Source organism: Phyllobates terribilis, unplaced genomic scaffold (assembly GCF_046119375.1).
Source record: "Phyllobates terribilis strain yellow unplaced genomic scaffold, ASM4611937v1 Scaffold_14__1_contigs__length_39327217, whole genome shotgun sequence".
Classification (NCBI taxonomy): Eukaryota; Metazoa; Chordata; class Amphibia; order Anura; family Dendrobatidae; genus Phyllobates; species Phyllobates terribilis.
This window is the reverse complement of record NW_027362774.1, coordinates 28,419,819-28,437,709: the sequence shown is the minus strand read 5'-3', so window position 1 is coordinate 28,437,709 and position 17,891 is coordinate 28,419,819. Positions and strand designations below refer to the sequence as shown.

General features: G+C 49.8%; 1 protein-coding gene across 4 annotated transcripts in view; it reads left to right on the top strand.

Moving 5' to 3' along the window:
• The first annotated feature begins 13,997 nt into the window (after positions 1–13,997).
• LOC141175855 (uncharacterized) overlaps positions 13,998–17,891 on the top strand; it is a 60,647-nt gene continuing 56,753 nt past the window's right edge. Inside the window, exons 1-2 of one of the 4 annotated variants that reach the window (XM_073659809.1) lie at positions 14,002–14,293; positions 16,146–16,249. In XM_073659809.1, coding sequence (XP_073515910.1) covers positions 16,240–16,249 — 10 coding nt within the window. In that variant the 5' untranslated portion in view covers positions 14,002–14,293; positions 16,146–16,239. Of the gene's footprint in view, positions 14,294–15,294; positions 15,443–16,145; positions 16,250–17,891 lie in introns of those variants that run through there. The other 3 variants (XM_073659810.1, XM_073659811.1, XM_073659808.1) reach the window with 3 other exon arrangements.

Here is a 17,891-nt window from a genome sequence, read left to right as displayed (position 1 = left end):
CATCTTGTTAAGCTACTGCGACCTTCACGTCTCTTCCAAGGGGCATTAAAACCGTCTTGTCTAGCTACCGCGACCTCCACGTCTCTTCCAAGGGGCATTAAAACCGTCTTGTTAAGCTACTGCGACCTCCAAGTCTCTTCCAAGGGGCATTAAAACCATCTTGTTAAGCTACTGCAACCCCCACGTCTTTTCCAAGGTGCATTAAAACCGTCTTATTAAGCTACTGCGCCCTCCACCACTTTTCCAAGGGGCATTGATATTGCATTTTTATTCCACTGCTTCCTCCACCATTCTTCCAAGGGGCATTAAAACCGTCTTGTTCAGCTACTGCGACCTCCACCAGTATTCCAAGGGCCATTGATATTGTCTTTTTATTCCACTGAGACCTCCAGCATTCTTCCAAGGGGCATTAAAACCGTCTTTTTAAGCTACTGCAACCTCCACCACTTTTGCAAGGGGCATTAAAACCATCTAGTTAAGCTACTGCGACCTCCACCACTTTTCTAAGGGGCATTAAAACCGTCTTGTTAAGCTACTGCGACCACAATGTATCTTCCAAGGGGCATTAAAACCGTCTTATTAAGCTACTGCGACCTCTACCAAATTTCCAAGGGGTATTAAAACCTCCTTGTTAAGCTACTGCGACCTCCACGTCTCTTCCAAGGGGCATTAAAACCATCTTGTTAAGCTACTGCGACCTCCAAGTCTCTTCCAAGGGGCATTAAAACCGTCTTTTTAAGCTACTGCAACCTCCACGTCTCTTCCAAGGTGCATTAAAACCATCTTGTTAAGCTACTGCGACATCCACGACTTTTCCAAGGGGCATTGATATTGTCTTTTTATTCCACTGCGACCTCCACCATTCTTCCAATGGACATTAAAACTGTCTTGTTAAGCTACTGCGACCTCCACCACTTTTCCCTGGGGCATTGATATTGTCTTTTTATTCCACTGCGACCGCCACGTCTCCTCCAAGGGGCATTAAAACCGTCTTGCTAAGCTACTGCGAACTCCACGTCTCTTCCAATGGGCATTAAAACCGTCTTTTTAAGCTACTGCGACCTCCACCACTATTCCAAGGGGCATTAATATTGTCTTTTTATTGCACTGTGACCTCCATGTCTCTTCCAAGGGGCATTAAAACCATCTTATTAAGCTACTGCGACCTCCACATCTCTTCCAAGGAGCATTAAAACCATCTTCTAAGCTACTGCGAACTCCACGTCTCTTCCAAGGGGCATTAAAACCATCTTGCTAAGCTACTACGATCTCCACGTCTCTTCCAAGGGGCATTAAAACCATCTTGTTAAGCTACTGCGACTTCTACGTTTCTTCCAAGGGGCATTAAAACCGTCTTGTTAAGTTACTGTTACCTCCACCACTTTTCCCAGGGTCATTGATATTGTCTTTTTATTCCAATGCGACCTCGACATTTCCTCCAAGGGGAATTAAAACCATCTTGTTAAGCTACTGTGACCTCCACGTCTCTTCCAAGGGGCATTAAAACCATCTTTTTAAGCTACTGCGACCTCCACGTCTCTTCCAAGGGGCATTTAAACCGTCTTGTTAAGCTACAGCGACCTCCACATCTCTTCCAAGGGGCATTAAAGCCGTCTTGTTAAGCTACTGCGACCTGCAAGTCTTTTCCAAGGGGCAATAAAACCGTCTTGTTAAGCTACTGTGACCCCCACGTCTCTTCCAAGGTGCATTAAGACCGTCTTGTTAAGATACTGCGCCTTCCACCACTTTTCCAAGGGGCATTGATATTGTCTTTTAATTTCACTGCGACCTCCACCATTCTTCCAAGGGGCATTAAATCCGTCTTGTTAAGCTACTGCGACCTCCACCACTTTTCCAAGGGGCATTGATATTGTCTTTTTATTCCACTGCGACCTCCACGTCTCTTCCAAGGGGCATTAAAACCATCTTGTTAAGCTACTGCAACCTCCACCACTTTTCCAAGGGGCATTATAACCGTCTTGTTAAGCTACTGCGACCTCCACCACTTTTCCAAGGGGCATTGATATTGTCTTTTTATTCCACTGCGACCTCTGCCATTCTTCCAAGGGGCATTAAAACAATCTTGTTAAGCTACTGCAACCTCCACCACTTTTCCAAGGGGCATTAAAACCATCCAGTTAAGCTACTGCGACCTCCACGTCTCTTCCAAGGGGCATTAAAGCCGTCTTGTTAAGCTACTGCGACCTCCACCACTTTTCGAATTGGCATTAAAACTGTCTTGTTGAGCTACTGCAACCTCCACATCTCTTCCAAGGGACATTAAAACCGTCTTGTTAAGGTACTGTGACCTCCACCACTTTTCCAAGGGGCATTGATATTGTGTTTTTATTCCACTGCGACCTCCTCCATTTTTCCAAGGAGCATTGCATTTCCTGCTAATTTTAATCACCTTTCGCATTTCAATGCATAGGCGAACACTAAGGGAGACCCACTCCCCAATAATGGGTAGAAGGTTTTTAGTACGCTGTAATCCACGTCTGTTTCAAGGGGCATTGCAGTTCCTCATAATTTTTCTAAAGCCTTCCATTCACTGCTTAGGCCAACAGTGTACAGGAGACCCAGTTGCTATAAATGGAAAAAATGGTTTAGTTAAGGCCCTCTAACCTCCATGTCACTTCCAAGGGGCATTGGAGTGCCTCGAAATTTTTGATAGGCATTGCACTCACTGTATGCCCTATAACTGTGTAGCCGAACCACTCCTTTTGGTACAGAAACATATCCAACAAGACATGTGTGGTTGACTGGCCTGATATTGATGTGAATGGTCCCTGTTCCTCCTGCTCTTTCTCCTTTGCCACCACCTCATCCATCATTCATCACCTGAAGCTTTGTTTTAACGGGAGTCATAGAACTGGGATAGTAGCAGGAAAACATCCAGCAATCCTCGGAGGAGGTAGGATATGCGCCAAAACGCTGATCACCTCATGCCTAGCCTCTACCACATACATGCCCTTGCATTCCAAGAAAACAAAGCAGACGCTAACTTCTATCGTCATCATCATGCTCCTCACCTTGGCACTCTCCGCTCCCCTGTTGGAGAAGCCAGGGCCCACTGGAGGAGTCTGGTTCTCTGGTGGGCTCGTCCAATGCTGCCCTAAAGCAGGCCAGGCTAAGAAAAGTGTGGGGGAAGTTCCAAGGAGAAATAGGGGCGGCTGGGGACTGTTTATGGACACCCGGCCAGGGGACCGAGCGTGGATACCCGGGGATTGAGTATGGATACCTCGCTGCCGAGGCAGCCATGAGTTAGTGGCCAGCTTCGGCCTCCTCCAAACTAAAAGGCACCATTTCAAGTGCAAGCTAGCAGTATGGTATTGCAGCCTGAGGGTGGGTGGGTGGCAGTTTGCACACTTACGCTTGCATTCCAAGAAAACAAAGCATACGCTAACTTCCATCATCATCATCATGCTCCTCACCTTGGCACTCTCAGCTCCCCTGATGGAGAAGCCAGGGCCCACGGAGGAGTCTGGTTCTCTGGTGGGCTCGTCCAATGCTGCCCTAAAGCAGGCCAGGCTAATAAAAGTGTGGGGGAAGTTCCAAGGAGAAATAGGAGCGCCTGGGGACCGTTTATGGACACCCGGCCGCCCCCAGGCGGCTGGGGACCGTGTGTGGACACCCGGCCGCGGGGCGGCTGGGGACCGAGTATGGACACCCGGCCAGGGGACCGAGCGTGGATACCCGGCCGCCGGGCGGCTGGGGACTGAGTATGGATACCTCGCTGCCGAGGCAGCCATGAGGTAGTGGCCAGCTTCGGCCTTCTCCAAACTAAAAGGCCCCATTTCAAGTGCAAGCTAGCAGTATGGTTTTGCAGCCTGAGGGTGGGTGGCAGTTTGCACACTTACGCTTGCATTCCAAGAAAACAAAGCAGATGCTAACTTCTATCATCATCATCATGCTCCTCACCTTGGCACTCTCAGCTCCCCTGATGGAGAAGCCAGGGCCCACGGAGGAGTCTGGTTCTCTGGTGGGCTCGTCCAATGCTGCCCTAAAGCAGGCCAGGCTAAGAAAAGTGTGGGGGAAGTTCCAAGGAGAAATAGGAGCGCCTGGGGACCGTTTATGGACACCCGGCCGCCCCCAGGCGGCTGGGGACCGTGTGTGGACACCCGGCCGTGGGGCGGCTGGGGACCAAGCGTAGACACCTGGCCGCCGGGCGGCTGAGGACTGAGTATGGATACCAGGTCGCCGACGCAGCCATGACATGGTGGCCGGTATCTGCGTCCACATGCCTAAAAGGCCAAATTTCAAGTGCAGGCAAGCTAGCAGTATGGTATTGCAGCCTGGGGGTGGGTGGGTGGCAGGTTGCACACTTACGCTTGCATTGCAAGGAATGGGGGAGGTACAATTGAACACTGCCCTGGGACAAGGACTTGCACTGGGATAGTTGCAAGTCTGCATCTTCTGATGCGGCAAGGATCACTTCTGATGGGCACACTTTTAGGCAGTGACCTGGGAGTCAGAGATGCTTCCAGGGGTCTTCCCCATGCTGTTCCCATGTCTTTTCAGCACTGTATGCATGTGTCACACAGCACATGGCCAGATAAAGTTGTAAAATGTTAAAATGACATTTCCCGGTGAATGCATTTGTCACGGTTGAAAGCAATACAAAAGTGCAAAAACGCATAAAAAATGCTACTTGTGAACATAGCCCAAGGTGTGGAGGAGTATTTTTGTTTTTGGTTATTTATTTTACCTTATACACAAGTCTTTACCCTGGAAAGGAAGTTCCTTAACATATTTCACAGGAAAACCGTTTCAATTTCGTTTTTGAACGTTTTATTGTGAGCGCGTAAAAGTGGCTTAATACCTCTGAACACGTTGTTGACAGCAGTGACCTGGGGGTCAGAAATGCTTCCTGGGGCGATCCCCATGCTGTCCCCATGTCTTTTGAGCACTGTCAGTATCGTTTTGGGCACTTTTTAGGCTTTCTACAGACTGCTGGGTGTGCCGCCGCAAAAATGCTCGGGTCTCCCATAGACTAACATTGGGCTCGTTGCTCGGGTCGAGCACCCGAGTATCACGGTGAGCTCGGCCCGAGCTTCGAGCACCCGAGCATTTTAGTGCTCGCTCAACACTATTAAGCACGTGACATTTAATGGAGTATTTCTGGTATTCCTGATTATGTCATCTGTCATGTAATTTTCTTGTATAAATACTGTAGATAAAAAGGCATTTAGCAGATTGGCCTTTCCTTCATCCTCTTCCACCATTTCACCCAGAATATTTTTGAGGGGGCCAACACTATCATTTTTGAGTTTCTTACTGTTTATGTAGTTAAAGAATAGTTTTGAATTATTTTTACTTTCTTTGGCAATGAGTCTCTCTGTCTCAATCTTTGCTGCCTTGATTTGCTTCTTACACAATTTATTTTTCTTGAATTATTTAATGCCTCGTCACTTCCCTCTTATATTGTTTCCTCATCACCCTCTTGTCTTATTTTCTCATCACCTCCCTCTTGTATTACTTTCTTGTCACCTCCCTCTTGTATTATTTTCTCATCACCTCCCTCTTGTATTATTTTCTCATCACCTCCCTCTTGTATTATTTTCTCATCACCGCCCTCTTGTATTATTTTCTCATCACCTCGCTCTTGTATTATTTTCTCATCACCTCCCTCTTGTATTATTTTCTCATCACCGCCCTCTTGTATTATTTTCTCATCACCTCGCTCTTGTATTATTTTCTCATCACCTCCCTCTTGTATTACTTTCTTGTCTCCTCCCTCTTGTATTATTTTCTCATCACCTCCCTCTTGTATTATTTTCTCATCACCTCCCTCTTGTATTATTTTCTCATCACCTCCCTCTTGTATTACTTTCTTGTCACCTCCCTCTTGTATTATTTTCTCATCACCTCCCTCTTGTATTATTTTCTCATCACCGCCCTCTTGTATTATTTTCTCATCACCTCGCTCTTGTATTATTTTCTCATCACCTCCCTCTTGTATTACTTTCTTGTCTCCTCCCTCTTGTATTATTTTCTCATCACCTCCCTCTTGTATTATTTTCTCATCACCTCCCTCTTGTATTACTTTCTTGTCACCTCCCTCTTGTATTATTTTCTCATCACCTCCCTCTTGTATTACTTTCTTGTCACCTCCCTCTTGTATTATTTTCTCATCACCTCCCTCTTGTATTACTTTCTTGTCACCTCCCTCTTGTATTATTTTCTTATCACCTCCGTCTTGTATTACTTTCTTGTCACCTCCCTCTTGTATTATTTTCTCATCACCTCCCTCTTGTATTATTTTCTCATCACCTCCCTCTTGTATTACTTACTTGTCACCTCCCTCTTGTATTATTTTCTCATCACCTCCTTCTTGTATTATTTTCTTGTCACTCCCTTTTGCTTTAATTCTCTAAACTCTTTCTTTTCACCATTTATTACGTCTCTTATAGCTCTATTTATCTATATTGGTTTCCTCCTATTTCTCACTTGTTTATTCCCCATAGGGTATATATTGAGCTCAGGTAGTATTCAGGATGCTTATAAAAGTGCTTTATGCATTTTTATTTCTCAGGATGTTGTCCCAGTTTATGGCACTAAGATCATCTCTTAGTCGTTGGAAATTTGCCTTCTCGAAGTTTAGTGTCCTTGTGGCGCTCCTATATATAACTTGCTGAATGATACATGAAATCTTATTATTTTGTGATCACTATTACCCAAGTGACCCCCAACCTGTATAGTTGATATTCTATCAAGCCTATTGGTTAATATTAGGTCTAGGAGTGCCCCCCTCTTGTTGGGTCCTGAACCAGGTGTGAAAGGTAATTATCTTTTATTATGGTCACATCCTGTTTCTGCTGCTGGACCTGGGTATCAGGGTAGTTTAAGTCCCACGTAAGAATGACTTCTCCCTGATTCGCTGCCTCATCTATTTGTTTTATGAGGATATCTTCTGCCTCTTCCATTATATTTGGAGACTTATAACAAATCCCTATCAGTTGTTACGCTCGCGCTCGGACTGATAAGCGTGAGCATAGGTCGTGGTGCCACTAACCAAGGAGAGCCTGGAGGGGTGTGACTAAGTGCCTCCCCAAGACTGACACTGATGGTGCCGCGATCAGAGGAGAGCCCGTGGAGGCATGGCCAGGTGCTACACTAGGACTGACCTTGGTCACACGGCTGCTGAACCTCAAAGGAGTATGCAGGCACTGGCAGGTCTGGCTGGTATACAGACTAGCACTGGCAGGTGCGGGCAGGTCCGGCTGGTATACAGATTAGCACAGGCAGACTGGCATGACTGATAGACAGGCAGGCTGGCACAGCTGATAGTCAGGAAGGTAGGGCCCAGTTCATACTGGATGGACAGGCACAATTCAGGAAGCACTGGGTCACTGGCAGGTATCACAGAAATACAGGAACAGGTAAGGCCCAGTTCAGACTGGACATACATGAACGGCTTCAGGAAGATCTAGGTATTGGTGTGAGAGGTTCTAGTCCACAGGTGCGGCAAAATAAGGAACAGCAGGAGTGGCCAGATAAGAAACCGCAGGAGCGGCCAGACAGGGAACCGCAGGTGCAAACAAGCAAAGAACCGCATGTGCGGACAAGCAGAGAACCGCAGGTGTGGACAAGCAGAGAACCGCAGGTGCGAACAAGTAGGGAACCGCAGGTGCGGACAAGTAGGGAACCGCAGGTGCGGACAAGCAGAGAACTGCAGGTGCGAACAAGCAGGGAACCGCAGGAGCAGCCAGACAGGGAACCGCAGGTGTCGACAAGCAGAGAACTGCAGGTGCGGCCAGAGAGGGAACCGCAGGAGCGGCCAGACAGGGAACAGCAGGTGCGGCCAAGCAGGTAATTGCAGGTGCGAACAAGCATACAACCGCTGGTGCGGACAAGTAGGGAACCGCAGGTACGGACAAGTAGGGAACCGCAGGTGCGGACAAGCAGAGAACTGCAGGTGCGAACAAACAGAGAACCACAGGTGCGGACAAGCAGGGAACCGCAGGTGAGGACAAGCAGGGAACTGCAGGTGTGGACAAATAGAGAGCCGCAGGTGTGGACAAGCAGGGAACCGCAGGTGCTGACAAGCAGAGAACCGCAGGTGCAGGCAAGCAGAGAACCGCAGATGCAGACTAGAAGGGAACCGCAGTTGCGGAAAAGCAGGGAACCACAGGTGCGGCCAGAGAGGGAACCGCAGGTGTGGACAAGCAGGGAACCGCAGGTGCAGAAAAGCAGGGAACCACAGGTGTGGCCAGACAGGGAACTGCAGGTGTGTCCAAGCAGGGAACCGCAGGTGCGGACAAGCAGGGAACCGCATGCGCGGACAAGCAGGGAACCGCAGGTGCGGACAAGCAGGGAACCGAAGGTGCGGACAAGTAGGGAAACGCAGGTGCGGCCAGACAGAGAACCGCAGGTGTGGACAAGCAGGGAACTGCAGGTGCGGACAAGCAGGGAATCGCAGGTGTGGACAAGCAGAGAGCTGCAGGTGTGGACAAGCTGGGAACCACAGGTGCTGAAAAGCAGAAAACCGCATGTGCTGACAAACAGAGAACCGCAGGTGCAGACTAGTAGGGAACCGCAGGTGCGGAAAAGCAGGGAACCGTAGGTGCGGCCAGAGAGGGAACCGCAGGTGCGGACAAGCAAGGAGCCGCAGGTGCGGAAAAGCAGGGAACCGCAGGTGGGGCCAGACAAGGAACTGCAGGTGTGGACAAGCAGGGAACCGCAGGTGCGGACAAATAGGGAACCGCATGTGCGGACAAGCAGGGAACCGCAGGTGCGGACAAGCAGGGAACCGCAGGTGCGGCCAGACAGAGAACCGCAGGTGTGGACAAGCAGGGAACCGCAGGTGCGGACAAGCAGAGAACCACAGGTGTGGACAAGCAGAGAACCGCAGGTGTGGACAAGCAGAGAACCGCAGGTGAGCACAAGTAGGGAACTGCAGGTGCGGACAAGTAGGGAACCGCAGGTGCGGACAAGCAGAGAACCGCAGGTGCGAACAAGCAGGGAACTGCAGGAGCAGCCAGACAGGGAACCGCAGGTGTCGACAAGCAGAGAACTGCAGGTGCGGCCAGAGAGGGAACCGCAGGAGCAGCCAGACAGGGAACAGCAGGTGCGGCCAAGCAGGGAATTGCAGGTGCGAAAAAGCATACAACCGCAGGTGCGGACAACTAGGGAACCGCAGGTACGGAGAAGTAGGGAACCGCAGGTGCGGACAAGCAGAGAACAGCAGGTGCGAACAAGCAGAGAACCACAGGTGCGGACAAGCAGGGAACCGCAGGTGCGGACAAGCAGGTAACTGCAGGTGTGGACAAATAGAGAGCCGCAGGTGTGGACAAGCAGGGAACCGCAGGTGCTGACAAGCAGAGAACCGCAGGTGCAGACAAGCAGAGAACCGCAGATGCAGACTAGTAGGGAACCGCAGTTGCGGAAAAGCAGGGAACCACAGGTGCGGCCAGAGAGGGAACCGCAGGTGTGGACAAGCAGGGAACCGCAGGTGTAGAAAAGCAGGGAACCACAGGTGTGGCCAGACAGGGAACTGCAGGTGTGTACAAGCAGGGAACTGCAGGTGTGTACAAGCAGGGAACCGCAGGTGCGGACAAGCAGGGAACCGCAGGTGCGGACAAGCAGGGAACCGCAGGTGCGGCCAAACAGAGAACCGCAGGTGTGGACAAGCAGGGAACCGCAGGTGCGGACAAGCAGAGAACCGCAGGTGTGGACAAGCAGAGAACCGCAGGTGCGACCAGACAGGGAACCACAGGAGCACCCAGACAGGGAACTGCAGGTGTCGACAAGCAGAGAACCGCAGGTGCGGCCAGACAGGGAACCGCAGGAGCGGCCAGACAGGGAACCGCAGGTGCGGCCAAGCAGGGAATTGCAGGTGCGAAAAAGCATACAACCGCTGATGCGGACAAGTAGGGAACCGCAGGTGCGAACAAGCAGAGAACCGCAGGTGCGGACTAGTAGGGAACCGCAGGTGCAGAAAAGCAGGGAACCACAGGTGCTGCCAGAGAGGGAACCGCAGGTGCGGACAAGCAAGGAACCGCAGGTGCGGAAAAGCAGGGAACCGCAGGTGCGGCCAGGCATTGAACTGCAGGTGTGGACAAGCAGGGAACAGCAGGTGTGGACAAGCAGGGAACCGCAGGTGCGGACAAACAGAGAACCACAGGTGCGACAAGCAGAGAACCGCAGGTGTGGACAAGCAGAGAACCGCAGGTGTGGACAAGCAGAGAACCGCAGGTGCGACTAGACAGAGAAACGCAGGAGCAGCCAGACAGGGAACCGCAGGTGTCGACAACCAGAGAACCACAGGTGCGGCCAGACAGGGAACCGCAGGAGCGGCCACACAGGGAATCGCAGGTGCGGCCAAGCAGGGAATCGCAGGTGCGGCCAAGCAGGGAATTGCAGGTGCGAAAAAGCATACAACTGCTGGTGCGGACAAGTAGTGAACAGCAGGTGCGGACAAGCAGGGAACTGCAGGTGCGAACAAGCAGGGAACTGCAAGTGCGGACAAGCAGGGAACCGCAGGTGCGGACAAGCAGGGAACCGCAGGTGTGGACAAGCAGAGAGCCGCAGGTGCGGACAAGCAGGTAACCGCAGGTGCGGACAAGCAGAGAACCGCAGGTGTGGACAAGCAGAGAACTGCAGGTGCAGACTAGTAGGGAACCGCAGGTGCGTAAAAGCAGGGAACCACAGGTGCGGGCAGAGAGGGAACTGCAGGTGCAGACAAGCAGGGAACCGCAGGTGCGGAAAAGCAGGAAACCACAGGTGCGGCCAGACAGGGAACTGCAGGTGTGGACAAGCAGGGAACCGCAGGTGCGGACAAGCAGGAAATGCTTGTGCAGACAAGCAGGGAACCGCAGGTGCGGCCAGACAGAGAACCGCAGGTGTGGACAAGCAGGGAACCGCATGTGCGGACAAGCAGAGAACGCAGTTGTGGACAAGCAGATAACCGCAGGTGCGGACAAGCAGGGAACAGCAGGTGCAGACAAGCAGGGAACCGCAGGCATGGACAAGCAGAGAACCGCAGGTGCGGACAAGCAGAGAATCGCATGTGCAGACAAATAGGAAACCGCAGGTGCGGACAAGCAGGTAACCACAGCTGCGGCCAGACAGGGAACTGCAGGTGCGGACAAGCAGGGAACCGCAGGTGCGGCTAGACAGGGAACTGCAGGTGTGTACAAGCAGGGAACCGCAGGTGCGGACAAGCAGGGAACCGCATGTGCGGACAAGCAGGGAACCACAGGTGTGGACAAGCAGGGAACCGCAGGTGCGGCCAGACAGAGAACCACAGGTGTGGACAAGCAGGGAACCGCATGTGTGGACAAGCAGAGAACGCAGGTGTGGACAAGCAGATAATCACAGGTGCGGACAAGCAGGGAACCGCAGGTGCAGACAAGCAGGGAACCGCAGGCGTGGACAAGCAGAGAGCCACAGGTGCGGAAAAGCAGGGAACCGCAGGTGCGGACAAGCAGAGAACCGCAGGTGCGGACAAGCAGAGAATCGCATGTGCAGACAAATAGGAAACCGCAGGTGCGGACAAGCAGGTAACCGCAGGTGCGGCCAGACAGGGAACCGCAAGTGCGGACAAGCAGGTAACCGCAGGTGCGGCCAGACAGGGAACTGCAGGTGTGCACAAGCAGGGAACCGCAGGTGCGGACAAGCAAGGAACCGCATGTGCGGACAAGCAGGGAACCGCAGGTGCGGACAAGCAGGGAACCGCAGGTGCGGCCAGACAGAGAACCGCAGGTGTGGACAAGCAGAGAACCGCAGGTGCGGACAAGCAGGGAACCGCAGGTGCAGAAAAGCAGAGAACAGCATGTGCGGCCAGACAGGGAACCACAGGTGCGGACAAGCCGGGAACCTCAGGTGCGGACAAGCAGAGAACCACATGTGCGGCCAGACAGGGAGCTGCAGGTGTGGACAAGCAAGGAACCGCAGGTGCGGCCAAGCAGAGAACCGCAGGTGCGGACAAGCAGAGAACCCCAGGTGCAGATAAGTAGGGAACCGCAGGTGCGGACAAGCAGGGAACCGCAGGTGCGGTCAAACAGGGAACCGAAGGTGCGGACAAGCAGGGGACCGCAGGTGCGGACAAGCAGGGAACCGCAGGTGCGGCTAGACAGGGAACCGCAGGTGCGGCCAGACAGGGAACCACAGGTTCAGCCAGACAGGGAACCGCAGGTGCAGACAAGCAGGGAACCGCAGGTGCAGACAAGCAGTGAACCGCATATGGGGACAAGCAGGGAACCGCAGGTGCGGCCAGACAGTGAACCGCAGGTACGGCCAGACAGGGAACCACAGGTTCGGCCAGACAGGGAACTGCAGGTGTGAACAAGCAGGGAACCGCAGGTGTGGACAAGCAGAGAACCGCTGGTGCGGACAAGCAGAGAACCGCAGGTGTGGACAAGCAGAGAACCGCTGGTGCGACCAGATAGAGATCCGCAGGTGTGGACAAGCAGGGAACCGCAGGTGCGGACAAGCAGAGAACCGCAGGTGTGGACAAGAAGAGAACCGCTGGTGCGACCAGACAGGGAACCGCAGGAGCGGCCAGACAAGGAACCGCAGGTGTGAACAAGCAGGGAACCGCAGGTGCGGACAAGCAGAGAACTGCAGGTGCGGACAAGTAGGGAACCACAGGTGCGGACAAGTAGGGAACCGCAGGTGCGGACAAGTAGAGAACTACTGGTGCGGACAAGCAGAGAACCGCAGGTGCGGACAAGCAGGGAACCGCAGGTGCGGACAAGCAGGGAACCTCAGGTGTGGACAAGCAGGGAACCACAGGTGCGGACAAATAGAGAACCGCTGGTGCGGACAAGCAGAGAACCGCAGGTGTGAACAAGCAGGGAACTGCAGGTACCAACATGACAGACAGGGTCAGGTTCACACGGGGTACTTACTAAGAAGTAGCAAGTGTTCACACAAATCACTAATGTTGCACAGAAACAACAGATTAGGGATAGGGACTGGTTCAGATGTAATACCCTAGAGTGTATTACTAAGTAAAAGAACTGTTAGGCTGTGTGTCCACTGCATTTTTAAGCATTTCCGCAGCGGGAATTCCGCTTGGTAGAAGGTCTGCAATGTTCCCCAATGATAATCCGCATGTGCTGTGCACATGCTGCGGAAATTTCCGCTGCGGATTATCATTGCGTAAAAATCTGCAGCATTACCAATTATTTTGCGGAATCGTGGTGTTTTAGCCGCCATTGACTTGCATTGGAACGCATGGAATCCGCATGACTACACGTGCACATGCGGATATCATGCTTATGGTACCCGGGTCTGGAGAAGAGGAGACTCTCCTCCAGACGTGGGTACCATAGTACCTGTAATTAAAACAGAATTAAAATAATTAAAATTAAAAAAAACCTTATACTCACCTTTCCGGCGCCCCCCGGTCTCTTCTGAGTGGTGCTGCTGTCTCCTTGCCTTCTGGAGGTGGTCTGCAAGGACCTTCCGTGACGTCATTTAGTCATGTGACGGTCACGCGACCGCCGACATCAGCGGTCAGGTGATGGTCGCCTGACCATCACTTGACTAAATTACGTCATGGAAGGTCCTTTTTAGAGCACCGGGAGCCGCCGAAGATACCGGACGCATCGCTGAGGAACGCCGGGGGCCATCTGAAGGTGAGTATAATGTTTTTTTTTTTGTTGTTTTTTACTATTGATGCTGCATTTGAAGCATCGTAACTTGGTCACACTATATAAATCCATGCCGTTTACATGTATTTATATAGTGTGACCAAGTTGTCAAGCACTTTTCCAAGAGATGCTAAAATCGCTTGGAAAAGCGCTTGTTAACCCCCATGCAGAAATGCATGCAAAAACGCTTGACAAACGCTTCTACCTGGCAGGAAAAACACATGTAAAATCCGCATGTGTTTTTTCTGCCAGGGAGAAGCAGAAACGCTCAGGAAAAATCCGGAGCATTTCTGCATCGTGGGCACATAGCCTTAATATACTGTATTGACGTTATTGTGAGTCAGCACTTATTATGCTTGTTGTAAGGAAACAGTTAACATCTTCACCAAGGCAGGTTGCCAAGAGAATAGTTGTTGGGTGGGGTAATAGTGTACAAAAGTAAGACACAATATAGTTTAGTGTGAGTGTATAGTTAGAGAAGTTCTACAGGTGGGACAGAAGGAGTAGCAGCCATGAGGAACATGTGAGGGGATTAATATCCTTTCCCCTAACAGCAGGTCGCTTAGAGATGGACTAAGTGGAGAAAAGCCGTAGGATTTCCTGAGGAGTAGAGCCATCCAGGTCGAGGGAATTCCCTGGTCTTCACAGCACCTTGGCCTACACGTTGTGAATGCAGGAGGAGTACGGACCTGGTGAGTACTGGAGAGAACAGGAATCTTACAACAACATGAAGGTCAGAGGGAGCAGGGATGGAGGGGTCTGCTGGGGCATGCCAACTCAGTGGGATAGAAAGGAACTTCTATCATTTCAGTTTGGAGAACAGGATGGGCTTTGTTCACACTTGCTTAATACCGCGCCTCTCATCTGCCGTTTTCCCTTTATCTGTCGCTAAATGCCTGCCTACAGCACCGTGTCATCTGCACATGATTGCTCTGCACCATCTGTGGCTGTGTAAATCCCTTGTTGGCTGTGTGCAACAAGTAAAGTGATCTTCTGCTTGAAAAGCGCACCTGCCTCGGACTCCTCTATGATCCGCCCTCTCCCCTGTCACCATGGGGAACGTCAACCACACTGCACACCATCAAAGGGGACAGGAACAGCGACGTTTAACCCCTGTGCGTCCCTTTAAATAATGTGACTCTACAGCGCCAGGCATTGAGTACGGGCACCACCGACCTCGTGACCAGGGACCACAGAGAAGTTCCGACCCATGCCCAACATACTGGAGGGTTATTCCATCCATACAAAGCCCTTAGCTCCGGGGATAACACACAGATACTGCAGGTTTTGAGATTGGTACTGGTTAAGATACTTCAGGTTTAAAGATAGACACTAGTTTAGATACGGCAGGTTTTAGAGATAGGTACTGGTGCGGACAAAGGAGTTATAGGGAGAGATTAGACTTAAATACAAACAGGTACAGGGATAGGAGTTAATACAAACAAGAACGGACACAGATACAAACAGGTTCAGGGATAGGTTCTAATAGAGACAAGAACAGGCACAAATACAAACAGAGTCAGCGTTCAGGCCTGGGTATTCAGCCCCCATGGTGGCAGGAACAGGACAGGACCTGGCAACTCAGAAGTTGCACAAACACACTGAAAGAGAATGTTGTTCAGGAATCTCCCAAGAGGTGGAGGTGCTTTAAGTACCCAATGCCTCTTAGCAATAGACTGGGCATACATTAGGAATGAGCGCACTGCTTCTTTAAGAATCAGGAAATACAGGCGCGGCCACCCTAAGAACGCAGCCAGGAAAAATGTACAACAAGCAGAGGACTGGGTGCTCACTGCACACAGCAAGCAGAGGACAGGGAACATACTGCACAGCCTAGAGTGGTAAGTCGGTGTCCCTGCATGGTGGGGGGTGGGAAGCCATGCAGGGATGCTGGCAGTGATGTTACAGCAGTATTTTATTATTCTTTCTCCCTCCTCCTGCTTAGTGTATTGACTGTGTCAACACCTCCACCCTTGCAACCCCCGTTAGTCTCTGTTATAGTAATTTTTGTAACAACCATGTCATTTATGTATATATTCAGCATGCTCATTAATAAGAGATTGAATCCTTATAGAAAATATAGGTTTACTGAAAGGTCATAGCATGACTGAAAAGTAGAAAGATGTTATCTTTGTGGTCAGAAACAGCTGACATTCTGAGATATATAGAGACAGTAATCATATATTTTGAAAACCAGGATCTGAGAATATTATCTATAGTCTTCAGCAAGAATTAATTGTAACTGACTCTATTATCTGATTGTCTATATTTCGCACTGCCTATATAGGCTTGATCAAAATATATTAGCGTCAGACAGCCTGCTGAGAATCTCACCTGGTGTAACAAGTAAAGAGACTGAGATTTACTTCTGGAATTCAGGTGTTGACTTGACTCACTTGGTAAAAGGTGAAATTCTCCTGTTAGTTTCCTCCTTACTGATGTTTATCTTTAGTCATAGTTCTTCACATCTAGTATATAACATGACAAATTCAGTGACTGGCGATATATAAACCTTCACAACTGTGCACTCACATTCCCTTTCAGTACTTTGGATCTAATCTGCAGACTATAAGAGAAGGAGCCGGCTGACATATAGGTGTCTGGAAGAGATTTATACCATTTATGTGACATCACAGCCATGGACTCTGGTAAGCTACTACACTATTCATAGGATATACTGATTATATAGGTGGCCACTGTATGGAATATATCGGGGCTGTAATTGCCATAAATGCAGGGCACAAAGTTACTGTTGTTTTTTGGAAAACTTGTCATAATATCACTAAAAAATCTTTATGAGGTTTAATTTGAAGATCCTGAGCCCCAATGACAAATTTATAACAACCCCCCACCTTACATGAATTATATTATTGGTCCCCTTATATGGGTTAGAAAGACCTTTAATAGTACAGCTCACACCTGACTCCAAAAGAGTTCTCATTTTAAGCAACTGATATGTACCCTTTCTTCAACTTTTAGGGTGCTCATAGCCCTTAGATAGAGGTCAGTCGACTTCTTTCTCTATCAACCACCCACATAGGTGCACACTCGGTTGAGCTGAGCATATGTTTTCAATATGGTTTCATTTTGTTTCTTTGTTAGGTTTTGTCTGTTAAATGACCACAGTGTGAACATGCTCTTATATGTTGCATGTATACCAACTTATGCTGTGGCTAATTTTTTGGGTTTTGCTGTAGTTTCTTGTACTTTGTACAAACACAGGTGTGGCTCCCTTGTTTGAGCTAGGCATTTCATTTATATAGATTCCCATGGCCAGTCGGACCCCTGTCATGTTCCTCCCCTATATACTTTGAGGTTGTCTGATACAAGGTGAGGTTTTAATAGTACAGGATAGGACTGTCCCGATTGGGTACACCTTGTCGCGGTGGGATGTTTTTAATTTTTTTTTATAAAAAAAAAGTCCTAAATACCCTAATTTATTTACAGTATATGTACTATTACTATTTACTTAGTAACGTATTCAAGACATCCTGAGGGATCTTGCTCCATTCCATTTGCAAATCTGCAAACAATCCATCTTTATTGCTCTGGATACAGGCCCCAGCTCGTCGCCCTTACTCATCCCAAAGGTGCTCTATAGGGTTTACATCAGGTGATTGGCTTGGCCATTGCAACAAGCGAACATTTTTCTTTACTAACCAATTTTTGACTAAATTGGATGTGTGCTTTGGATCATTGTCTTGCTGGAATTTCCACCCCCTACCTATTTAGATTTACCGTGTGACAGCATTACATTCTCCAGTATATCCTTGTACATGGTAGCATTTAATATTTCCATCAATTCTATGCAGAGGGCCAATGGCAGATGCAGAAAAACAGCTGTGACGATACAGTTTAATAATCTTAATAAGCCAGACGATTAGATTAGTTAAGCCAAGAGTAATACACTATTGTGTTCATGTTGACTTGTAAATGTATGTGTTTTTCTGTGGCTGATCAAGAAGGACATACGATTATTTGTATAACCCTGATTGTTGTCTCCTCTTGGGTCTGTGAACAATGAATGTTTACTAAATATGTTGATTAAGCTTTGTGTGGACCCTGTGGCTTGTGGCTTGTTGACTCACAAGACAGGAGGACAAACTATGCAAATTTATCAAATGCTCAAACAATGAGATCTGAGCCCTGCCCTTTCCCCTCAACCTATGACTGATGACCTTACACAGTTGTAAATATAAACAGGGGTGTCTGTACTGTGAAAGCTGAATCAAGGAGAGACACTGCTCCACTGACCATCAGAGAGACCATGGATACATTTGGGGAGACCAG